Source organism: Prionailurus bengalensis, chromosome B2 (genome assembly GCF_016509475.1).
Source record: "Prionailurus bengalensis isolate Pbe53 chromosome B2, Fcat_Pben_1.1_paternal_pri, whole genome shotgun sequence".
NCBI classification, from domain to species: domain Eukaryota; kingdom Metazoa; phylum Chordata; class Mammalia; order Carnivora; family Felidae; genus Prionailurus; species Prionailurus bengalensis.
The window spans coordinates 68062309-68085574 of NC_057349.1; the positions used below are offsets into that span (position 1 = coordinate 68062309).

At 36.4% G+C, this 23266-nt stretch overlaps 1 protein-coding gene across 3 annotated transcripts in view; it reads left to right on the top strand.

Moving 5' to 3' along the window:
- MYO6 (myosin VI) overlaps positions 1–23266 on the top strand; it is a 147702-nt gene that overhangs the window by 49856 nt on the left and 74580 nt on the right. For all 3 annotated transcript variants that reach the window (XR_006298975.1, XM_043591857.1, XM_043591856.1), the window contains exons 2-5: positions 8879–9017; positions 14280–14349; positions 18582–18655; positions 22630–22759. Coding sequence is in view for 2 of the 3 variants with exons in the window: in XM_043591857.1 (XP_043447792.1) it covers positions 8901–9017; positions 14280–14349; positions 18582–18655; positions 22630–22759 (391 nt within the window). In the remaining variant the exon portion in view is untranslated. The remainder of the gene's footprint in view (positions 1–8878; positions 9018–14279; positions 14350–18581; positions 18656–22629; positions 22760–23266) is intronic.

Here is a 23266-nt window from a genome sequence, read left to right on the forward strand (position 1 = left end):
GTCATCAGGACTGATCACAGGATCAGTTGGCCTACTACTGTTAAAACCAGAGTGTCATAGCTGACCTAGACATTTCTTGTCTTTCTTATAATGTTGTAGATTGAGAAATGTTGGAGTTCTTAATTTTCTCATCGATATCTAAACCTGTAACAGTGACTGGCATGTAAGAGGTGCTTGGTAAATATTCATTGAAAAAATAAATGAGTGAAGATATTAATTAAATTGAAGTAGTTTTTAGATATTGTTATCTTGAGATAATTTCTTATTTTTTTGTCATGAGTTCGGACTTTGTGGTAGGTTTTTTCTCCCCACTGTTAATGAATGTTTGTTGTTGATAAACCAAGATAATAGCAATAAATTTCAGTACTAATGTTTAGTGATGCATAATCCAGTATTACAGCAATTAAATAATTCCTGTATTTTGTACAACTAGCAGAACAAGCTTGACTTGGAAATGTTTTCTAGGAAGACCTTTTCAAAGGTAACTTACTAACTAGAGGGAACCCTACTGAAATGTTTTTGAGAATTTCATTGTACAAAGACGTTCGTAATGGAACTGATATGGGCAGTGAAAGATTGTTCTAGGTACACACAGAATGCACCAGCCATGGCCAGCTGTTACCTGGTGCTCAGTGTTCACAGTATCTGCACACCTGAGAAGCTAATAGCCTTCAGGATAGACTGATACAGATTAGAGTAGCTGCCAGTTTAAAGCTTGTGTGCCAAAGGTACACATAACATTATTTTCATTAGCAAGCCCAGGGCCTGGCCAGATGAAAGAGTAGTCTTTTTAAAAGGCAAATTTGATACATCTATGCCACCCTCTTACCCCCAACTGGGATATAAGATCCTGGAGGGCAGGGATTTTTGCCAGTTTTGTTTACTGGTTTATTCAGGTGGTTATTTTCCTATTAAAAAGCAACATGAGGCCTGATTGTGTCCTTTTGCTCGCCATTATAGCTCCAGCACCTGGAACTATGTAGTACATAATAGGAGGCTAAGTAAGTAATTAATGGAGTAAGTTAATGTAGAAGGCAAACTTAAAAGGATTCTGCATATTCTGTTTAATGCTCCTTTCTTCCTTTTTGATATCTTGTTCTTTTAGCACAACTGTAAATTACCTTTAGCTAGTACTCAATTCCTAATACCCCAGACAGTAAAATATAAGGCACTGTTATGTATCATGGCTATATTTAAAGTGTAATCTTTGAATGTAAAGGAGTAGGTGATGACTCATAGTTTGTGGTATGGGCCTACCGGTTCTGTTTATGGCCCAGGATTGTTATATTGGGATTATCACTAGAGTTGTCAAGAAGGAAGAATATGGATGTGTATTATTTGTCACTCTAGCCTTTAATACATTTGCTCCCCAGGGAGATTTCTGGTGATATGCTTCTTACCTTTAAACAAAGAATAAACGAAAAGTTAGCTAATAACCTCTGAAAGGGTACTGATTGCCTTCTATGTATTACTTAGTGCTTCTACAGATTACAGTTGACCCTTGAAAAACTTGGGGGTTAAGGGTGCTGACCACCTGCCACAGTTGGAAATCTGCATATAACTTTTTTTTTTAATGGTTATTTATTTTTGAGATAGAGACAGAGTATGATCTGGGGAGGGGAAGAGAGAGAGGGAGACACAGAGTCCAAAGCAGGCTCCAGACTCCAAGTGTCAGCACAGAGCCTGACACAGGGCTCCAACTCACGAGCTGTAAGATCATGACCTGAGCTGAAGTTGGCACCCAGGTGCCCCTAACTTTTTTTTTTTTAATAATTTTTTAAAGTTTTATTTATTTATTTTGGGAGAGACAGAGAGAACATAAGCAGGGGAGGGGCAGAGAGAGAGAGAGAATCCCAAGCAGACTCTGCAAGGGCGGCACAAAGCCTGGCATGGGGTTCGAACTCATGAAACTGAGATTATGACCTGGGCTGAAATCAAGAGTTGGACGCCTAACCAACTGAGCCACCCAGGCACTTCTGCATATAACTTTTGACTTTCCCAAAACTTTATTGGTAGTGAGAACTGCAAGAGATAACTTTTTACTGTGATGCACAGTATACTGGAGAGATGAACTGTTCACTCAGAGATGATTGTCACATGGTATTTTAAGCCAGTACTCACAACACTTGAGCTTATTGCAGTACCAAGAGGAGGTGGCTATGAAATTATTACAGTAGTATAATGTGCACTACAGTTAATTTTAGGTATTCAGTACTAATTGAATTTTAGGTATTCAGTACTAATACTGGATTCAATACCGTATCTTTTTTTTTTTATGGTTCTATCAACTGTGAATGGTGTCATGTATGGTTTGTGTGTAAATTTTGATAAATTACAACTTTTTTTTTTTTATTTAAAAAAAAATTTTTTTTTCAACATTTATTTATTTTTGGGACAGAGAGAGACAGAGCATGAACGGGGGTGGGGCAGAGAGAGAGGGAGACACAGAATCGGAAACAGGCTCCAGGCTCCGAGCCATCAGCCCAGAGCCCGACGCGGGGCTCGAACTCACGGACCGTGAGATCGTGACCTGGCTGAAGTCGGACGCTTAACCGACTGTGCCACCCAGGCGCCCCAAATTACAACTTTTAAAATAGATTTATATATATTTTATGATAGCAAATGATAAATTAGGCAAATACATATATAAATTTTATGAGACTAGTATCTATATTTTGTACATTCATGATATACCTTTTTCTTAATTTTTCAACATTTCTAGGCTATGTGGTTTGTGAGGTTTTTCAAATTGTTACAAATCTCCAAAAAATTTTCCAATGTATTTATTGAAAATCCACATGTAAGTGGACCCATGCAGTTTAAACCCATGTTGTTCAAGGGTCAACTGTACTTCTGTAGATCACTATAGTGCTTACTTAAAAAATTTCAGTTGTCAATTAAATATAAAAATCGAGATAATTTTTGGTTGATGCATATTGTAGAACATTTCCATTCTTTTCCCGAAAAACATAAGGAATTTCAAGAATTTTAAATTTGCTGACCTAACTCCAGGGGTAATGCATATATAGTCAGGCTTTAATGTGTTTAAGGTTTCTAGTATAATAGCACTGGGAATTGGGATGTCTTTAAAAAATTTTTTTTCAATGTCTTTTTAAGTACTCTTCATAAGCAGACATGCCTTAATAAGTATGAATGTTGATTGCATGGGTTTTTTTTTTTCTGAATGATTTTCTGGGAGTAAATAGTAAGTAACATGCCCAAAAGAATTTTGTCTTCTGTTGTGGGATGAAAAGTAAGACTTCATTACTGAAGGTATTTAGGATTCTAAAAACAATTAAGTGAAACCTTTATTTATGTTTGAGAGAGAGAGGGAGCATGTGTGGGCATGTGTACAAGTGGGGGAGGGGCAGAAAAAAGGCTAGAGAGAATCCCAAGCAGGCTCCCCACTGAGTTGAGGCTCATACTCACAAACCATGAGATCATGACCTGAGCTGAAATCAAAGAGTCAGATCATTAACTGACTGAGCTACTCAGACACCCCAATTAAGTGAAACCTTATTAAAAAAAAAGGTTTATTCTAAGAGAATATTAGAATAGTAAGTAGAAGATATTTAATAGGGGAGGGTATGAGTTGTCCACAGTTTCTCCAGGCACAAATACATCATCAGTACAGAGTTAGAATAAAACAAGTTCAGATAAGAATCTGGGCTAGCTTCATGTGGTCCAAGGTCAGTGGATGTCTTTGATGACAGTGCTCAGTGTGGCTGCCTCTTGGGTTATACTGCTCCAGTTTGGGCCAGTATTTTGCCTAAGTACAGGGCTCTAAGTTGGAAATAATTTTCCTTCAGAATTTTATAGGCATTGCTTTGTTGACTTCCTGCTTCAGTGTTGCTGAAGCCATTTTGATTCATGATCCTTTGGACATGACCCATGTTTTTTCCCTTCTTTTTTCTCTGATTTCTCTAGATGTGTGTAGCATCTTCTCTTTATTTCTGGTGGTCTGAAATTGGACATAGTGTCTTTGTGTGTGTGTGTGTGTGTGTGTGTGTGTGTGTGTGTGTGTGTGTTTTCCCAGTTATTGTATTGAGGACTTAATGGACATTTTGGCTAGACTCTAGGAAATCATGCCTTTCAGTTCTGGTGAATTTTCTTTCAACATATTAGTTTTCTCCCTTCTATTTTTTGAGGGGGGTGGGCAGGATGTCTATTGTTCCTGGTATTTTGATGCTTAATAATTTTACGTGTTTCATTTTCGTATCTCTTCTTTTTCTTCTCTCCCCCCCCCCCCACTTTTTATCTCTTTTTTTCTTGGCTTTCTGTAAAATTGCCTCAACTTTATATTTTATACCTTCTAGTGAATATTCATTTCTAGTGTTATGCTATTAAAGGAAAAGTATGTTGACACTTGTTAAGATGACAAGATTATTCAGGATTACTGCAGTAGGAGTGTATTAGTCTATTTGGTCTGCCATAACAGAATGTTATAGATTGGATGTCTTATATAATAGAAATTTATTTTTTCACAGCTCTGGAGGCTGGAAGTCTGAGATCAGGATGCCAACACGGTTGGGTTCTAGTGAGGACTGTCTTTCTGGCTTTCAGATGGCCACCATTTTGCTGTGCACTCATATGGCCCTTGGTTGGGGAGCAGGATCTGAGATCTCTTTTCCTCTTTTTATAAGACCATCAGTCCTATTGGATCAGGATCTCACCCTTATAGTGTCATTAACCTGATTACCTCCTAAAAGCCCTATCTCCAGATATAGTCATATTACGAATTAGTGTTCACATATTAAAAAAATATGAATTGAGGCGGGAATGACAAAATTCAGTCCATAACAGACACAATCAGTTTATAACAAGGGATGTTAAAATAGGGGAGAGAGATCAGGCTCAACTTGGAGGACAGAAAAGGCAGCTGGGGATTATAGCCAATGAGCAGAGTGAGAGGGTCAGTGAATGCAAAGTAAGAGAAAACAACAAGGATAAGGGATTCTTGAAGGCAGTTTAAGGATTTATATATCAAAGGTAGGGGATGAAAAACTTAATCAGATATCAAGGGAAGGGAAATTTCTCCAAAGTGGCTTATCAGGATTCTTGCTAAAACTGGCCAATGTAGGCCCAACAAGGATAGTACAGACATGGAGGGCCTAGTTGCATGGCCTCATCAGGAAGCAGGCTCAGAAGAGCCTAACTAAAGTTTGGTCAAGGAGAGGGTTTTTGTTAGCAAGTGGCAATTTTTATATGTACACCATTAATTCTTTCTGGCATTTCTCTTTCCAGAGACCTGGTCTTTTCCAGAGAATAACATCTAAGCTTCTCTTAGGGTAGTGATGGGAGAGTGGGGAGGCGTTTGCCCAGTGATGTGAAGTATGTGCGTGTTGGTGGTGTTAGGAAATCTCTTTCTTTTTTCTTTTTTTTAATTACTTATTTATTATTTATTTTGAGAGAGAGAGAGAGAAGAGAGAGCAAGCGGGAGGGACAGAGAAAGAGAATCCCAAGCAGGCTTTGCTCTGTCAGTGCAGAGCCCGATGTGTGGTTCTAAGTCATGAACTGTGAGATTATTACCTGAGCTGATATCAAGAGTTGGATGCTTAACTGACTGGGCCACCTACACACTCCAGAAAATCTCTTTTTATGTATTTATTTGTTTATTTATTTATTTATTTTTAACGTTTATTTATTTTTGAGACAGAGACAGAGCATGAACGGGGGAAGGTCAGAGAGAGAGAGGGAGACACAGAATCTGAAACAGGCTCTAGGCTCTGAGCTGTCAGCACAGAGCCTGACGCAGGGCTCGAACTCACGGACTGCGAGATCATGACCTGAGCCGAAGTTGGACGCTTAAACGACTGAGCCACCCAGGCGCCCCCAGAAAATCTCTTTCTTAAACAACTTTCACTTAGTCTTTCTTATGTTAGACCCCCTCTTTTTACCCTTGGTTCTAGAAGTATTTTCGCAGTATAGTTCTCTGTCTTTTGAGATTCAGGGGTAAATGTGGGTTGTCTTCCATCTTTCCCTATTCCTGACTTGAGATTCAGTCCTTTCAGGTTTCCTGAGTCAGTTGCCTCTCAGCCATTTGATTTTCAACTTCCCAAATATTGTTGCTGTTGTCCCCTCTTTGTTTTTTCCCATCCTTATGGATTGATTTTTTTTTTTTTTTGAAGAATCACTTTACTGTAGATTTAGGTATTGGATGAAGGGGCAACATTACATGTGTGCCTTTAAATCTGTTATCTTAATTGGGAAGTTGTGGCAAATTGTTCAAATAGGAAAGCAATTTCAATTGTCCAAAGGAATTTGCCATTCTTTTTTGAACTTTGAGAATTTTGCTTTGCTGTGATTTTTTTCTCCCAGATACTTAATTATTCCTAAATGATATTTCATGACTATTCTGTAATGTCCTTCTGTATTTAAAAGTGTCACAAGACCATTTTTGCAAAATTTACTGGTAGCTTCAAACAATGGATATTGGGGAAAATAAGGGGAGAGGTGTGACTAGTATCTGTTGGGTATCATGAGAATGGTGATCTCAATTTTATGTCACTTGATCCTCATAGCAATTCTGTAAGGTAAGTGATATCACTTATGGGTAAAGATAAAGATAATGATCAGAGAGATTAAGTAACTTGCTTAAGAGCTAGTCAGACAGTGGTGGAGCTTAATTTCAAGCTTAGGTTTTTAAGACCTTTCAACTCTTCCTAGTTCACCATATCCTCTTACTCTTCCCAAATTGTGTGAACAATTCATTCATTCACCCAGTGAATATTAAGTTGCCTGCTCTGTGTTGGGCTTTGGGAACACAGAGAGGTCTAGTTCATGCCCTGATAGAGCAGGAATGACATGGTCAGATTTACCTTTCAGTTGGATTTCTGGTGATCTGTGCACATTGGCAAGAGTAGCAGTGGGAAGCTAAGTTAATTACAGAAGTCCTAGTAAAAGGCCATGTTGGTTTTGACTAGGATGGCAGAGGTGAAACAGAGAAGTGGGTAAAAATAAGATACCTGTTGGAGGTAGACTTGATAGGTTTAGAGGAGTGATACGGATTTGCAAGGAGCTAGAAGAATTGAGGATGACCCCATGTTTGATTTGAACTGAGTGTTGTTGGTGCCTTAACTGATAAGGAAGAACAGGCTGGGGTGGTGGGACAGAGTAATAATATAATAATCATGTTACATCTTTTAGGTATATTTGTGAGGAGAAGATGTCCACTAGACGCATAAAATCTGGGGACTCAGTTCACTGGTGTTCTGGGCTAGAGCAATAAATTTGGGCATTGCTCACCTAAAGATGGTACTTAAAGCCATGGGACTACATATGATTCTTTAGGTAAAGTGTGTAGATGTAAGGTGTGGTAATGTAAGTCTGCTCAATGTTACTGATTGACTTCTGTGGAGAATCTTCATTTAATTTCTTAACTTGGAATACCCATAATCCTAATAGCCTTTGCTGCATGGGGAAAAGCACATCTCACTATTGAAGACATTAACCAACAAGTACATTGCAAACATGCCAGTTGTAACCAGCTTTTTGATTGAACTACATACTATACATCCTTGACTTTCATAAGAAAATAGACTTGACAACATCCACAGGGGAAATCCCAGATTTGAGAATGCCACAAAAGAGGAGAGTTTATGGCACATGTATCAATTTTTCTTTAAGTATAGATAAGTAATGAAAAATAAGTTCCCACTGAGATGATGAAACCAGAACATCTAGGATCACTCACTAGCCAATTTGTGATTACCCATCAGTCTCCTAGAATCTAAGCTCATTAAAATTAAATGTCTTACATGTCATGAACCCTTTGGCATATTCTCAAAAGACAGAATTGCAAAGATATGAGATTGCTCATATTAGATATGAGATTACTAAGCATAGAAGCTTTAGAAGAACACTTGAAAAATTACATTAGAATTCACAATAGGCAAAAACTGGAAACGATCCCAATGTCCATCCGTAGGACAACAGGTAAACAATTGTGGTATAATCAGTCAGTGGGCTAGTATATACAACAACATGGTTGACTGTCAAGAACATTTTGTTGAATCAAATAAGCCATATGCAAAAGTGGTAAGATTTCATTTATGTGAAGTTCAAGAAAAGATAAAAAGTAATCTGTGATGAGAGAAACCAGAACAGTAGATGCCTATGGGGGTTAGGGTTTGACCAGAGGAGGTATAAGGGAACTTTCAGTTCTATATGGAAATGTTCTATATATTGATGGCAGTGTTTGTTAGATGGGTATATCTAGTTGTCGAAGCTCACCAACGTGTATACATGGGATTTGTACATTTCGCTGTATGTAAGTTTTACCTCAGTAAAAAAAGAAAAACAAAAACAGTATGCTGAGTGGTACTGTGAAGATACCATAGGGGGCAACATGGGTGAGGCATCCTTGTAGTTTCAGATTGTCAGGGAAATTTTCCCAGAGGAGATAATCTTTCACACATCTCATTTTTATCCCTTTAGGTCTACAATGACTTTTGTTAAACTCTTAGCTAACTCCACACAATAACATCTATTCCTAGGACAACTGTTTATTGTGCTATCCAGAATACTTCAGCGAGTAAAAGGAAGTGTTATAAATTACACTGGGGCAATAAGTGAACATTATGGCTGTTTCGGTTTCTGTACTGCTCAAAGTGCAGTACTCCACTGCAATCACAATTGAAGGAAGGCAGTAGCAGAGCAGGTGTTACTTGAGGGTTGAGTAGCCTCTGCTTGGTCCTTATCTAAAGGTGAATAAAAAGGGTCAGGGTGCAGCCACAAGATGAAAGGGGGTGGGGTTTACCTGTGATAGGGTCAGACATGTGTTTCTATGAATTGCAATTCACATGTTAGCTTTCTAAAAAAGTATTTATTTTTTATTTCCAAAGTTATTCATGTTGTTTTATTTGTTCCTTTCAAACAGAAAATAGATACTCCCTTCAAAAATGGAGGATGGAAAGCCCGTTTGGGCGCCACACCCTACAGATGGATTTCAAATGGGCAATATTGTAGATATTGGCCCTGACAGCTTAACCATTGAACCCTTGAACCAAAAAGGCAAGGTGAGTTTCTCAGAAAGATTTCAAAATTTGATTTTTTTTTTCTATAGGTGTGTCCCTTCTTAATGAAATAGATATTCCTAGCTCAGTATAAGGGAAAACAATTTTCTGGTAAGTGAATCTTAGTTTTCTAGTGAGTTATTTATTGTTTTATATCGTAGGGGAAAAATGGGATCCTATCATAAAATCAGACAAATCTAGTGAGCCTTTCATATCATTTTTAAGAAATAGTTATATGATAAAATATGAACAGTAACATTTTTATTCCTTATATTGCTCAAGTTATTAATATGTCTGTGATGTAGTCAATATATTACAAAAGTATGAAAAGTGAATGGGATTATTTTACCAAATTTTGCTTTTTGTATTAGCTTCTAGATGATTTTCTTAAGCTTTTTATTTACTTAAATTTATTAGCATGAGATTAGATACTTGATAGAGCATATTCTATTAAGTACAGATACTTAAGTCTTAAACATACCTATTATTATTGTGTTATAATGATAGCTTTTTGTTATAATGATAGTTTGTAAAACATAAAAGCATACTTTAATTTTGTACACATGACATCTGTTTATTTTCTTTTTTTTTTTTTCAATGTTTATTTATTTTTGAGAGATAGAGTCAGAGCATGAGTAGGGAAGGGGCAGAAAGAGAGGGAGACACAGAATCCAAAGCAGGTTCCAGGCTCTGAGCTGTCAGCACAGAGCCTGACATGGGCCTTGAACCCATGAGAACCTTGAGACCATGACCTGAGCCAAAGTCAGATGCTTAATTGACTGAGCCACCCAGGCGCCCCTATTTCTTTTTATGCCTAGACATAGACTAGACAGTATTACAAAATGGGAGTTTGGGGAAAAAGTGATCTGGAGTCTCTTTGGTCTTCATGGGGACTGTAAGGTCTGCCTTTGTGGGAGAACTTAACAATTTTCAGTTTAATAAATACTGTTAAACACCTCTTACTAAATTAAATTTGTTGATGTCATTTCTGTTTACTTTAGACTTTGAGAATGTTCGTGAATAATTTATATTCTACTGATACATGGTTAACTAATGCCATATGACTGCCATCCTTCTGGGAACCTTAGAAAAACAAGGTGGATCTCTCATGAGGTCTTTTCACAGAGAAAACTATTCTGTTACTGTAAACAACCCAGGAACCTAAATGCATAATATATAATGTGCCATGTTAGAGGAGGCCAATTAAAGATGCTCTCAGGCAAGAAAACACAAAGTGTTTCTAGTTTTTCTTCTTATTAACCAAGGACCTCTTTGTACTTACAATGCCATACATGTTCAGAGAATGAAAGGGTTAAGAAATAAGTTCAATTATTTTCATGTATTTGAAATTGTAGGGGAAGGAAAATTTTCCTCTACCCTTTCAGGTCCCTGGCTGGACCTAAGAATCAACTGACATAAGACAGAGTCACTGTTAAAAAGCATACCATTTTTATTAAATTTTTACATGTACTTGGGAACCTTCACAAGAGAATGAAGATCCAAAGAAGTGACCAGAGGAGACAGGTTTTGTACCTTTTTGACAAAGAAACAAAAAAATTTGTGAAGAATTGATAAGGCAAACGGGGTTTGGGCTAAGGGTAGTACATTGTGGTGAAGTAATTAGGAAGATAAGAGTTAGTATGACTAAGTTATAGATTTCTCTTGGCCTTGATTCCCTTTCTCTTCTTTCTTCCTGGTACAGGGAGGTCACTTTTCACATAGGAATTTTATGTCCTGATTTCAGGGATAAAAAGGAGGGTGACAGTGGCATTCTTTCACCTGCTGTTTCTCAAGAGCCGTTTAATTCAAAATGATCAATATGTCAAAGTAGTATATTTAGGGAGGGATAGAAATTTAGTGAGCCTTTCATTATCCTTCAAAGTCTTTTTTCATTTTTGTTTAATGTATTTCATAAGCACAGTAAATGAAAAGGCTGCAATGAAATGAAAAGTATTATTTTCTAGGTATATTCTGCTATACATATTTTGTTATATCCACAAAATAATTCAATTCAGTCATAGAGGAAACTTGATTTATGAATATATGCTTTTTCATATTTTAAATATCTTATGTGCTTTCAACTGTGCCTTATTAGTATTAATCAGGTACATCTAGAGAACCAATAAAAACACTTAAGATTTAAAATGTGGAGTTATGAAAACTTATGGATCTGTAGGTTATTCTATAAATGAAGAAGCTTCTTTCCGTAAAAATGTTTTGGAGGTTAACAAATTCACAGGGATTGCTTCTAACTTTGATTTTTTTCCCTACTCTCTGAGCAGGGTCTTAATAAGTTATAAAATGACATAATAATCATACAGTTAAAAAGATCCATAAGAGAAGCAATCTTTTACTTAGGTAATTCCTGGTAGAGAGATCATCATCTTTTGAATATTAAGGAATTAAGTGCATAAAGTGATGGACAAGTCCAGTAGATCTGTTTGCTGATACAGTAGAAAGAATGGAAGAGGGTGTGATTGGCTCTAGTGGGAAACATGTCTTTGATGATAGTAATGGCTTTTAAAATTTTCTGATTGTGACCAATAGTAAGAAATAGATTTTACATTGCATTTGATATGTGTGTTGTATGTGTGTGTATTTATAAGAAAGAGAGGGGCGCCTGGGTGGCGCAGTCGGTTAAGCGGCCGACTTCAGCCAGGTCACAGTCTTGCGGTCCGGGACTTGGAGCCCCGCGTCAGGCTCTGGGCTGATGGCTCGGAGCCTGGAGCCTGTTTCCCAGGCTGTGTCTCCCTCTCTCTCTGCCCCTCCCCCGTTCATGCTCTCTTTCTCTCTGTCCCAAAAATAAATAAAAAACGTTGAAAAAAAAAATTTAAAAAATAAGAAAGAGATTATACATGTCAGGAAGTAGTATTGTGCATGTGAATGCATATTCATGAATGAAACATTATTACTGATGCATTCTGATGTTTTCTAATATCTTTTATTCTGTTAAAAATGCTGTCTTGAACCTCTAAATCGATTTCATGTTCCCTATTTGCAGCAGACTGGACTTCAAGCTAAAGCCCTCAATATATGGCTTATTAAGGGTCTACATTTTCTTTCTCTCTCTACTTTGCTAGTCTTATCTTTTATCAACCAACCATTTCCTCCTCATACTCCTGGCATCTGCTTATTTCTAGTGTGTCTGTTCCTCCTTTTCTTCCATGCTTCCTTTCCAGTGTTTATCAAGCCCTCACCATAAACCAGATGGTTTTGGGTGCTTAGTGTCCTTGCTCACAGTACTCATTTTACTTGGAATGCCACTTTCCATAGTTTTTTACTTAGCAAATACTATTTATTTCTCAAGATTCTGATTGAGGTCACCTCCTTTATGAATTTTTTCCACAGATGCCCCATCTCTTCCTCCTCCTCCTATGCAGTAGAATTTACTGTTGATTACTTCTTAGGAGGAGTGGTAAAAATTCTTAGCTGCCTGTAATATTTTATCAGAAATGTTTGTTTACATTTCTCTGTCCCTCCCTACTAGACTATAATCTTCTCAAATGCAGAAACGTATTTGTCCATTTGGTCATTGGAGCTTGATGTGCTGTGTTTGATGTGTGGTACATGTTTACTGCTGGTGATTAGTGTGTGCTTTGTTATGTGATCTTCCCTTGATAGGAGAAAAAGCATCCTCCCTGTAAAAGAAAACAATTGCTTTAATGAAACAAATTTTCTTTCTTATTGAGAAAGAAGGCAGTAAAGGAGAGAAGATGAGGGCTGGTGGTAACTGGGGGATGAAGGAGGGAGGGAAACTATATTTTAGGACTCATTACTGGCCTTTTACTCCTGCTCTTAACCTTTCCATTCTAGGATTTTGTTGTCTTCCACTTCTCCATTTTCTGACTTTCTGGAACCTCTTCTGTTTCACGTGGCTCCTAACAAGATAGAACCCAAACCTGGGTCTGAGGAGTCCTTACCCCATTTTCCACATCTGTGAAAGAATGCTAATGTCTGTGACTTTACCAGTTATTTTTTAATACGTTTTCCTATAGAATCATTGTTATAAATTGTGGATTGCTTTATATTACCATTAATATACTTAATACATTATGGATCAGTTCTGATTTTGTGGTCTATCCTCTAAACCTTTGCACATTTATAACATTAAGAAAGAACATGTGTACTGGGTTCCAAATAATTAACTTCCAGAGTTTTTAGGACATAAAAGTTTTCTAATTTAGGTGTGACTTTCAGTTGAGGTATTACCAGCAGCCTGGATTTTACTCTTTATAGCAGTAGCTTTGTGTTACACTCTTGCATATATGTACATATGTAGACCTACAAATATTATTTTAAAATAATTGAACATTTTTCCTTAGAGTTTTATTTGATATGGATGGAAACTTCAACCACAAGAGTAATTGTAATTGTTTGAGAAGTACAAATTTATAAATAACTGCTAGAATGATATGAATAAAATTTAATTCTCTTTAGGTGTAATTCTCTCTTGCAAGATACTATCTTAATTCTAGAGTTTCTGCCATAGCATTTAAGTGATATAATAAATACAGATTCATTCATAGATATCTGTAATTTTATGAACCACATAGTTTTGGATACTGTTTATATTTCTGACACATTTCTGTACAGGAATTTGGATCTAATATGTTTTACTCAAACAATAGCATTAATTAAATAATAGTCTGTGCTGTTGGTATATCTGACTGACCGAATGTTACTTTTTTTTTTTTGCAATAAAATCACTGTATATACAAACATTAAAAATTTTATTTTTTAAAAAGTTGCTAAAGTACATACCATGTAAATTTAATATTTAGTTACTTCTGAGGGGCACCTGGGTAGGTCAGTTGGTTTAAGTGTCTGACTCTTGATTTTGGCTCAGGTTGTAATCTCATGGCTCATGAGTTTGAGCCCCTCATCATGCTTGGGATTCTCTCTCTCCCCTTCTTTCTGCCCCTACCCTTCCTGCTCGTTCTCTCCAAAGAAATAAAACTTAAAAAAATTTTTTTTTTAAAATATTAATATATTTCTTATTTTGTCTCATTCTGGGTGTTAGAGGACAGGATGTTTTTTATTGATTTCTATTATTGATTTTATATTCATGATAAAAGTGCATAATATTTGAGTAAAGTTATTATCCTCTTTTTGGGTTAGTGATTTATTTAATAGAAGGATCTTGTATTATGTTTTAGTGAAGAGCATATTACTGCTATTATTACAATGTATGCAACCAATTAAGTTCATTTATTTTTCTTACTGTTTATAAGCTGCTAGTTTAATGAGCTCTTGTTTTTTTGTTAGACATTTTTGGCTCTCATAAACCAAGTGTTCCCTGCAGAAGAAGACAGCAAAAAAGATGTGGAAGATAATTGTAAGTATCAAGTTAAAAAATAGTTCTTAGCACAGAAAAGGAAGCTATCCTTCCAAAAAATAAACCAGTGGTTATATTACTAGGTATACTATACTGGTTCAGAAGAAATGTAGCCTTTTGACATGAAGGTTCATGTGAATGGAGGAGCTCAAAAGTCCTGAATTCATTATTGTTTCACATTTGCACTTTGGTGAAAGAGTCTCTTGAATGCCCTTTTAGTGTTATCTCAGTTGTGTAAATGTGGGGAATGGTAATAATTTACTATGAAGCCTGAACTAAAGATCTCTTGTTAACAGTTTGGAAAGAGTTATTTTGAGCCTCCTCTAGAATCAGATGATTTTTATGGTAGTATATGTGGTTCAGTAATTTGGAAGTTGAGTCAAGAGGACCCATTTAATGTCACTGTTTAAAGGAAACAGACATTAAAAAAATGTATAATAAGAAGAGCCTGGGTGGCATAGTTGGTTGAGCCTCCGACTCTTGATCTCTGCTCAGGTCATGATCTTGCGGTTTGTCAGTTCGAGCCCTGCATCAGACTCTGCACTGATGGTGTGAAGCCTGCTTGGGATTCTGTCTCTCCATCTCTCTGCCCCTCCCCAGCTTGTGCGCTCTCTCTCTCTCTCTCTCTCTCTCTCTCTCTCTCTCTCTCTCTCTCTCAAAATAAATTAACTTAAAAAATTCTTTAAATGTATAAGTACTAATTGAAAAATTGATTTTAGGACATTATATTTTACCTTAGCATGTTTGGTGGAAAAACTATACAGTGAACCAGGCCATGTTTATTCTTTTGTTTTCAAGGTTAAGCAGTTTCATTTTTTTTATTTGGCAGTAAATATTTAAGAATCATATCCAGTTGTCTTGGTATCATTAATGGTATCTGACATTAAAAACTGTCTACTTAACGAGGTACCTGAGTGGCTTAGTCAGTTAAGTGTCCAACTTCGGTTCAGGTCATGATCTCACGGTTTGTGAGTTGAGCCCCGCATCGAGTTCTGTGCTGACTTTGGAGCCTAGAACTTGCTTCAGATCCTGTATCTCCCTCTCTCTCTGCCCCTCCCCTGCTGGCACCCTGTCTCTCTCTCAAAAATAAATAAACATTAAAAACAAAACAAAACAATTCTCCATTTAAAACAGGTAAGAGGTGCCTGATTGGCTCTGTTGGTAGAGCATGCAATTCTTGATTTTAGGGTTTTGGGTTCAAACCCCACATTGGGTGTATTTTAAAAATAAAATCTTAAAAACAAAAAAAGGTAAGAGAAAGGAATGTATTTTGTCCTTGTTGATTTTTCTTTAGAGTTCACATTTGAGTAAGCCTCTAATGTCCCAAGTATGGATGGGACAGCATGGAACAGTGGAGTAATAGGAGACACAAGGGACTCAGGGAGAGCCTGAGTTCACATTCTGACTATGCTGTTAGAAAGATGTGTGCCTGTGAGCAATTTATCTCTCCTCTTAGAGCATCTCATCTGTAAAATGGGAGTAATAATGTGTATGTGGCATGTTTAGAGATGATATATTTAAAATCCGTGGTGTAGTGCCTGACCTTCATCAGTCTCTCAAATGGTAGCTGTTATTATTTGGTGTAAGAGATTGAGGAAAAAAATTTGGATTTCCGTTTTCCCAATTTCTCAAAATTGATGGAGAATTTGTCTTAACAGCAATCACAACAACAACAACAACAACAACAAAAACTGAAAAGAAAGTGCAAAAGAAAGAATGAGATTTTACTATATATAAAATAAGAGAGAATTCTGTTCTGTTAAAACTTCCTGGGACATTCAGAACTATGAATTAATCCTGTTCACATATTATAATAATGTTTTTTTGTTTATATATCCACATGTAGCTAAACATAATAAATGGTTTTGAATTGTTTCTAATGCATTAATAATAATTTTTTTTTAACATTTATTTATTGTTGAGAGAGACAGAGCATGAGCAGGGGAGGGGCAGAGAGAGAGGGAGACACAGAATTTGAAGCAGGCTCCAGGCTTTGAGCTGTCAGCACACAGCCTGATGCGGGGTTCGAACCCATGAACTGTGAGATCATGACCTGAGCTGACATTGGATGCTTAACCGACTGAGCCACCTAGGCACCCCTGATCCATTAATATTTTAGAACTTGGTTGTATGATATTCTCTCTGCTTCCTTTAAGTAAGAATTCCTACTCCCACAATACGCTGCCCTGGGAACGCAAATCATTTAAATCTGTAGTGACATGTGAATGACTGCTTGCTCTCATTTCCTTTACCTTCTTCCACCAACACATCCCCAGATATTTCAGGAATATCTGTTAATGAAACTCAATTAAAATATCTGCCAATGGACACAAGGATCTTCTTCTTAAATTGTAATGCATGGGCTATTCCATTTTTATTAAGATGTGGAAAGGTAAATGGTATTTCACAATGGGGAGTGGTTGAACATCGATAAGAAAAGATGACATGTAAGTCAGGCTCCTGGGACGAAGGTGGGAGAAGTGCAGGGATATAGAAAGGTTGGTGACCAGAACCTAAATTGGATACACCTCTGCTGCCTAACTCCTCTAAATCTTTCTCAATTCAAGGGAAAGATGCCATTCATCTGTTAGGAGGCTTCACCCACCAACTTACTTCTTGTTTTATTCTGCCTTAAGTGGCATTAGGAAACAGTGAGATACATGTCCTGTGAAAGTGAACTGGCTACATTATATGACTATAGAAGCATGGGCAGTATTTATTGAGATAGATATAGCAAGAGACTCTTGTTTGACAGAATTGATTAGGTACTGAATTTTATGTTAGGCATATATACAGTGTAGGTATAAGTACGACTTCCATGAAGGATTAAGTAAACAAGCAAATTAAGCAGACATAGTTCTGCCCTCAAGGATCTATCTGGTTTAGTAGCCAAAATCAGATATATACAAAATGATAGTCATCATACAGGCAGTCTGGGCTAAGTACCATAAAGAAAGTACAAAGAAGAAAGTAGTAGTTCTAGTGGTGGTGGTGGTGGTGGTAGCAGCGAGAATGGGGAATTTTCCTTTGAGAGATAATTTTTGAACTGACCTTAGAGGATAGGTAGATTTTTGACACCTAGAGATATAGAGGTGGAGTCCAATGCATGAATATGTTTGGGTTTTTGATAAGTAGTTTAGTCTGCCTGCAAGTTAGACCATAGTAAAGGGAGTTGTGGAAAATTATATGAAAAGATCAGTTGAATGCAAGTTTAATAAAGGACTTGAATATCAGACTTGAAAATGGACTTTGGTTGTTGATGGAATCTCACTGATATATTTTGAGGAGGAGAGAGCTTTTTAATTAGTTTTCTAGCATAGATTCATGTGCTGAGTAGTCTGGATGGATTGGAGAAAAGAGAAAATGCTAATAATAGAAACAAAGTGGTTGGGAAAAAGTGGTTTTGTCTACTCCAGCATGTGGTAGAAATGGAGAAATGAAACTCAAGTGATTGGAGGGCTGGGAGAGTAGATTAGGCTGGGAGAATAGAGTAAATCAGAGTACATTATATTATTTTAATGTTACATATTATATAAGGCACATTAACAATATTGTATATATATGTGTGTGTATATATATATATGTATGTATATATATGTGTGTGTGTGTGTGTGTGTGTGTGTGTGTGTGTGTGTGTGTATAATGTAATATTATACTCTGACATATGAGTAGAGCAGATCTCAGAAAAATAAGATTTCTACCCTGATTGTGTTGTTGAGTAGTTGCATGTCCTGGGTTAACACATACCATTTTTGCAGGACTCTTATATCAGTTGTGAAGTACTGACTGATCTGATGGCCCCACTCATTCTAAAATTTTATCTTTTGTAGTTTTTCTGTAAAATTCTGAGCATCAGATTTAATTAGTGGATTCACTTTGTTGTATTGAAAGTGTATTAAAATCAATGCTATCTGAAGTAGTACTTTCTTTCCACTTGAATTGTACTGAACTTTTTAACCAGTGTTCATTAATGTGTACTCACCTGGTATTTGCTAGATGTACTTACCTGGTTGGAACTATGTTGTTTAATGATATCACTGTAACACATGTGTAGATTGGAGGTATTTTAAATTGGCCTCTGGGGTTTACATGTATCAGTGTTTTAAAAAGATGGAATTAAATCTAGCCTAGTAGGTGGATTTTTAGCTTGGATCAAAGTGATTCAGATTTAGATAGTATTTATTTGATTTTACTTTTGAAATATTTAAAGATTTACAAATTTTATGTTTCAGGTTCACTAATGTATTTAAATGAAGCCACTCTTCTTCATAATATCAAAGTTCGATACAGTAAAGACAGAATTTATGTAAGTATTTTACCTATGATTTAGGCTTTTGTGGGGATAATTGTTTTACATGCTACTGTTTGATTTTGTTAAGCTTGAAATTTTCTAACAGAGCAAATCTTGTTCTGAGCCTATTGAATAGAGTATGACCTCCATGTGGATAAGGATTTTTTTCTAAAAGTTTACTGCTCTAATTCCATGGCTAGGAACATGCATTATACATCATAGGCACTTAATAAATATTTGTGGAATGAAACAATGAATTCAGAGCATTATCTTTCAGACTTTAAAATGTCCAATTTAGTTTAAAAAAATTAATTATTTTGGGTTTTGATTTCTTATTTTTGGTATATGTCTATAGATACGTTAATTCACTATTCTGCAAAAATTTAAGATAACTACAAAGAATATATGTTGAAATAAAAATTTTGATGATAAAGAAATGTACATTAAAGTAGAAGGCAGTGCCTGAGGAAATCTTAAGAACATCAAAACACTGATCATAGAAATAGTTGCAGTATTTCATTAAACCCGAGATGACTTACCTTAAAAAACCAGAATATTAAAAAATGAAAGACAATGCTTTTAATATAAGTTAGGGTTTATACCACATTTTTCAGATGGATACTTAACTGGTATGTTTTAATTATAATTATTCATTGGGTATGTATGAGGTTTTTATTTTAATATGACCTACTTGTAAATTCCTTTGTTGGCTGGAGATAAATTACCACACTGTAGTTCTCCTGTTCTAAAGATGGGACTCCATTATTTTTGAAAGAAGAAAACACATGGCTTCTTTGACTCTTCCCAGATCAAATAGCAGTCTTAATCTTTTATATCACTATCAATTCTCCTAATTATACTCACTTAATTCTGACTAAATTACCTTTGTCTTTGCCATCTGTCCAAGTAGTGACAGCTGGGAAATAGAACTAGTCTTTTTAGAAGAGTTTACTTGCTGTCTTTCAATTGTATATAGTATTATCACTTTCTTGTTTGATTTTTTTTTTTTTTTTCAAATTCAACTAGTCAGGGAATATATTTGGGTTGATATATGGTTATTTTTTTTAAATTTTTTTATTTTTTGGTTATTCTTGATTAGAAATATATTTAGAAGCAAAACTCACTCAGTCGGCAGACTCATACTGAGTATCTGATGTGTGCTAAATGCTGTTTTAGTTACCAAAATAATGCCCATTTTTAAAATTTGTTAAAACAAATTTTTTTTTTAATTTTTTTTTTAACGTTTATTTATTTTCGAGACAGAGAGAGACAGAGCATGAATGGGGGAGGGGCAGAGAGAGAGGGAGACACAGAATCGGAAGTAGGCTCCAGGCTCTGAGCCATCAGCCCAGAGCCTGATGCGGGGCTCGAACTCACAGACCGCGAGATCGTGACCTGAGCTGAAGTCAGATGCTTTACCGACTGAGCCACCCAGGCGCCCCAAAACAAATTTGTTTTAACAGATTTGTTAATCTTTGAAGTAGAACTGGTCACTATTTTGCCTGTACATGTCTTATATTAATAACTTGGTGGTAGAGCAATCATATTTATTTGAGCAAATTTTAATTGTATATTTTTTCTAGAAGTTTGGAAAATTTTTATTACTTTTTTAAAATTTTTAGGGGCGCCTGGGTGGCGCAGTCGGTTAAGCGTCCGACTTCAGCCAGGTCACAATCTCGCGGTCCGTGAGTTCGAGCCCCGCGTCGGGCTCTGGGCTGATGGCTCAGAGCCTGGAGCCTGTTTCCGATTCTGTGTCTCCCTCTCTCTCTGCCCCTCCCCCGTTCATGCTCTGTCTCTCTCTGTCCCAAAAATAAATAAACGTTGAAAAAAATAATAAAAAATAAAATTTTTAAGTATTTTATTTATTTTTGAGAGAGAGAGCAAGTAGGGGAAGGGCAGAGAGAGAGAGGGAGACAGAGGATCCGAAGCGGGCTCTGTGCTGACAGCAGAGACACGAGCTCACAAACCATGAGTTCATGACCTGAGCTGAAGTTGGACATTCAACCAACTGAGCCACCCAGGCACTCTGGAAAATTTTTATTACTTTTATAAGAATGATTATCCTTTTTAAGAATTGAGATACTTTATTTTTATTTGGGATGTTTATACAAAAGCTTAACACATAGGATTTTCATTGGTCTTTTAATGTTTCTTTGTTGGTGTGGTATTGCACATGCTGACCTGTCCATTAATAACTGAAGGTTAACATGCATATTAATTATACTTTCAAGAAAGTTAGTTTTCTTTTTTTCACATTTAGTTGACCTATAAGTCTTTTCTAAATTGAATGATTGATAGAAAAAATGATCTATTTGTGAAACTTAAGTTTTGGTTTCTCATGTATAATGTCTGTATCACTCTGGAGTATTTTAGGGTTATTCCTAGCTTTTTAGATCTTTCTTAACCGAAGATACGTATGCAGTTAGGCAATTGACCTCTATTAGTGGCTGTTTGGCATCATCAGCTTCTGTTTGGAAAACCAGTGTTTTCAAAGTTAACTGAAGCCATGATTAGTATGTTTTTTTAGCCAATTATGTCTTTTGGTTATAAAACCATCAAAAGAACCATCTAGTTATTATTACTATAACATATGGAAGAGGAGGAAACAGTTTGAAATAAGAGTTTACATTTGATATTTTTCTATTTCTCATCAACCAGAATTATCACTGTTCTTCCTTAGAGTTGAGTAGAACTCACATTTAACATTTTTATTGGTTACTAATATCTCTGTAACTTTCCTTTGTCTCCCACAGAAATATTTTAAAAATTTAAAAATTAAATTTTTTTTTTATTCCACTGCAGTAAACATCTTTGAGAGCATTCACTGAATTTTAGATTAGTAATCTGAGAGTTCAGGGTTTCTACATCATTTCCCTTCTACAACTAGAAGCGGAAAAGAGAAAAGTATGGTAAAAAAGAGAAAAAATATGGTCCTGCCTGCCCTAGTTTGGCCAGTAAACCACTGCTAATTTCTAAACCACAACTCTTTTTCTACCCACAAGGAATTTTATAAATCCTATTGGTGCTTTTTTCTGGTCTTTTAGAACCACAGTTAAATTCCAAATTTAAAAGCAAACAAGTTGCTCATTAAACATTTAGCCTGTCAGTGTTCTAGGCAATGGTTAGCATATGTTGTTTTGCAAAAATCTGGGACCAAGTGGTCACCACAGCACTAAATCAGTCTTTGGCGTTCAGTGATGGGGATAGGCCTAGAGGATCCTGTGAGTTATATTAAGCTCTTCGGTAGCACGGTAAATAAAGTAGTCCAGGTGAGGAATATAAATGACCAAAACTCGAGCTGTAGAAATAGAACTAGGAGGATGGGTTCCATAAAGTGGAGTCAACAGAAGAAGGCTAATTGATACGGAGACTTCGACACTGCTCTTTGTCTGTGGCTTGGTGGTGATGCCATGAACCAGGGGGCAGGGGTTGCATACAGGAGGAGAGCATTTTCTTTGAGGCAAACGGCGGGGGCGGGGGTGGGGTGGTCAAGAGAGATAATCTTGATTTTGGATATGCAGAGTTTGAGATGCAGATGGGATGAAAAGATGAAAATATTTATTAAAAGAGAAATACGGGTCCTGTAGAGGGAACATTTAGGGCTGGAAATGCCGATTTAGGAGTCCTAATTTATATAGAGAATTAAAGGTATCTATTTGCTGAATTTTCTTTTTCCTATGACCCTTGTTTAGTTTTATTTAATTTTTTTAATGCTTATTTGTGAGAGAGAGGGAAAGAGAACACGCATGTGCGAGAGCAAGTGGAGGAGGAGCAGAGAGAACAGGAGACACAGAATCCCAAGCAGGCTTCAGACTCTGAGCTGTCAGCACAGAGCCTGATGTGGGGCTCAAACTCACAAACTGCAAGATCATGACCTGGGCCGAAGGCAGACGCTTAACCACTGAGCCACCCAGGCACCCTGACCCTTGTTTGGTTTTAAATGAAAATGAACTATTGGAAAATTTTACATTTATGCCTTTTCTGTTTAGACATATGTCGCCAACATTCTGATTGCAGTGAACCCATACTTTGACATACCTAAAATATATTCTTCAGAAACAATAAAGTCGTATCAAGGAAAATCTCTTGGAACGATGCCACCTCATGTCTTTGCAATTGGTAAGTAATTTAATTATATTTTAATTTTTTGCCTTATACAAATTTGCTGTTTTTCTTTTGGGATAATAAAAGATACCATGAATTGAATATGTATTTTGGTGGGCCTTTATGCATTTTGAATGTATCACCTTTATTTAGGAGCATGTATCTTATACTGGATAGGGAAGACTACTTTTGCAGAATGGGGCAATTGTACATCATTATTTTTGTTAAATGTCTGTGTCCTCTTAAGTTTGTCCACCCAGTTGAAAGTAGGACATAATAAAAGCTGACATAATGGTTCTTTTTGACTCCTCAGCACGATTAGCTCCATCTTGAAAGTGTCCTTCTTCATAGCTTTGGAGCTCAGACTTTCCAGTGTTACCCAGGTCATCACTTGTGAGGGTGTTACTAGGGCTAGATAAGAGTTTGTTAAGAGCTGACGTTTTCCATGCCTTATCTTGCATCAGGGGTTTATAGAATGTTAAGGATTGAAAACGATATATGCTTCTAGGGAATCTGTGTGGG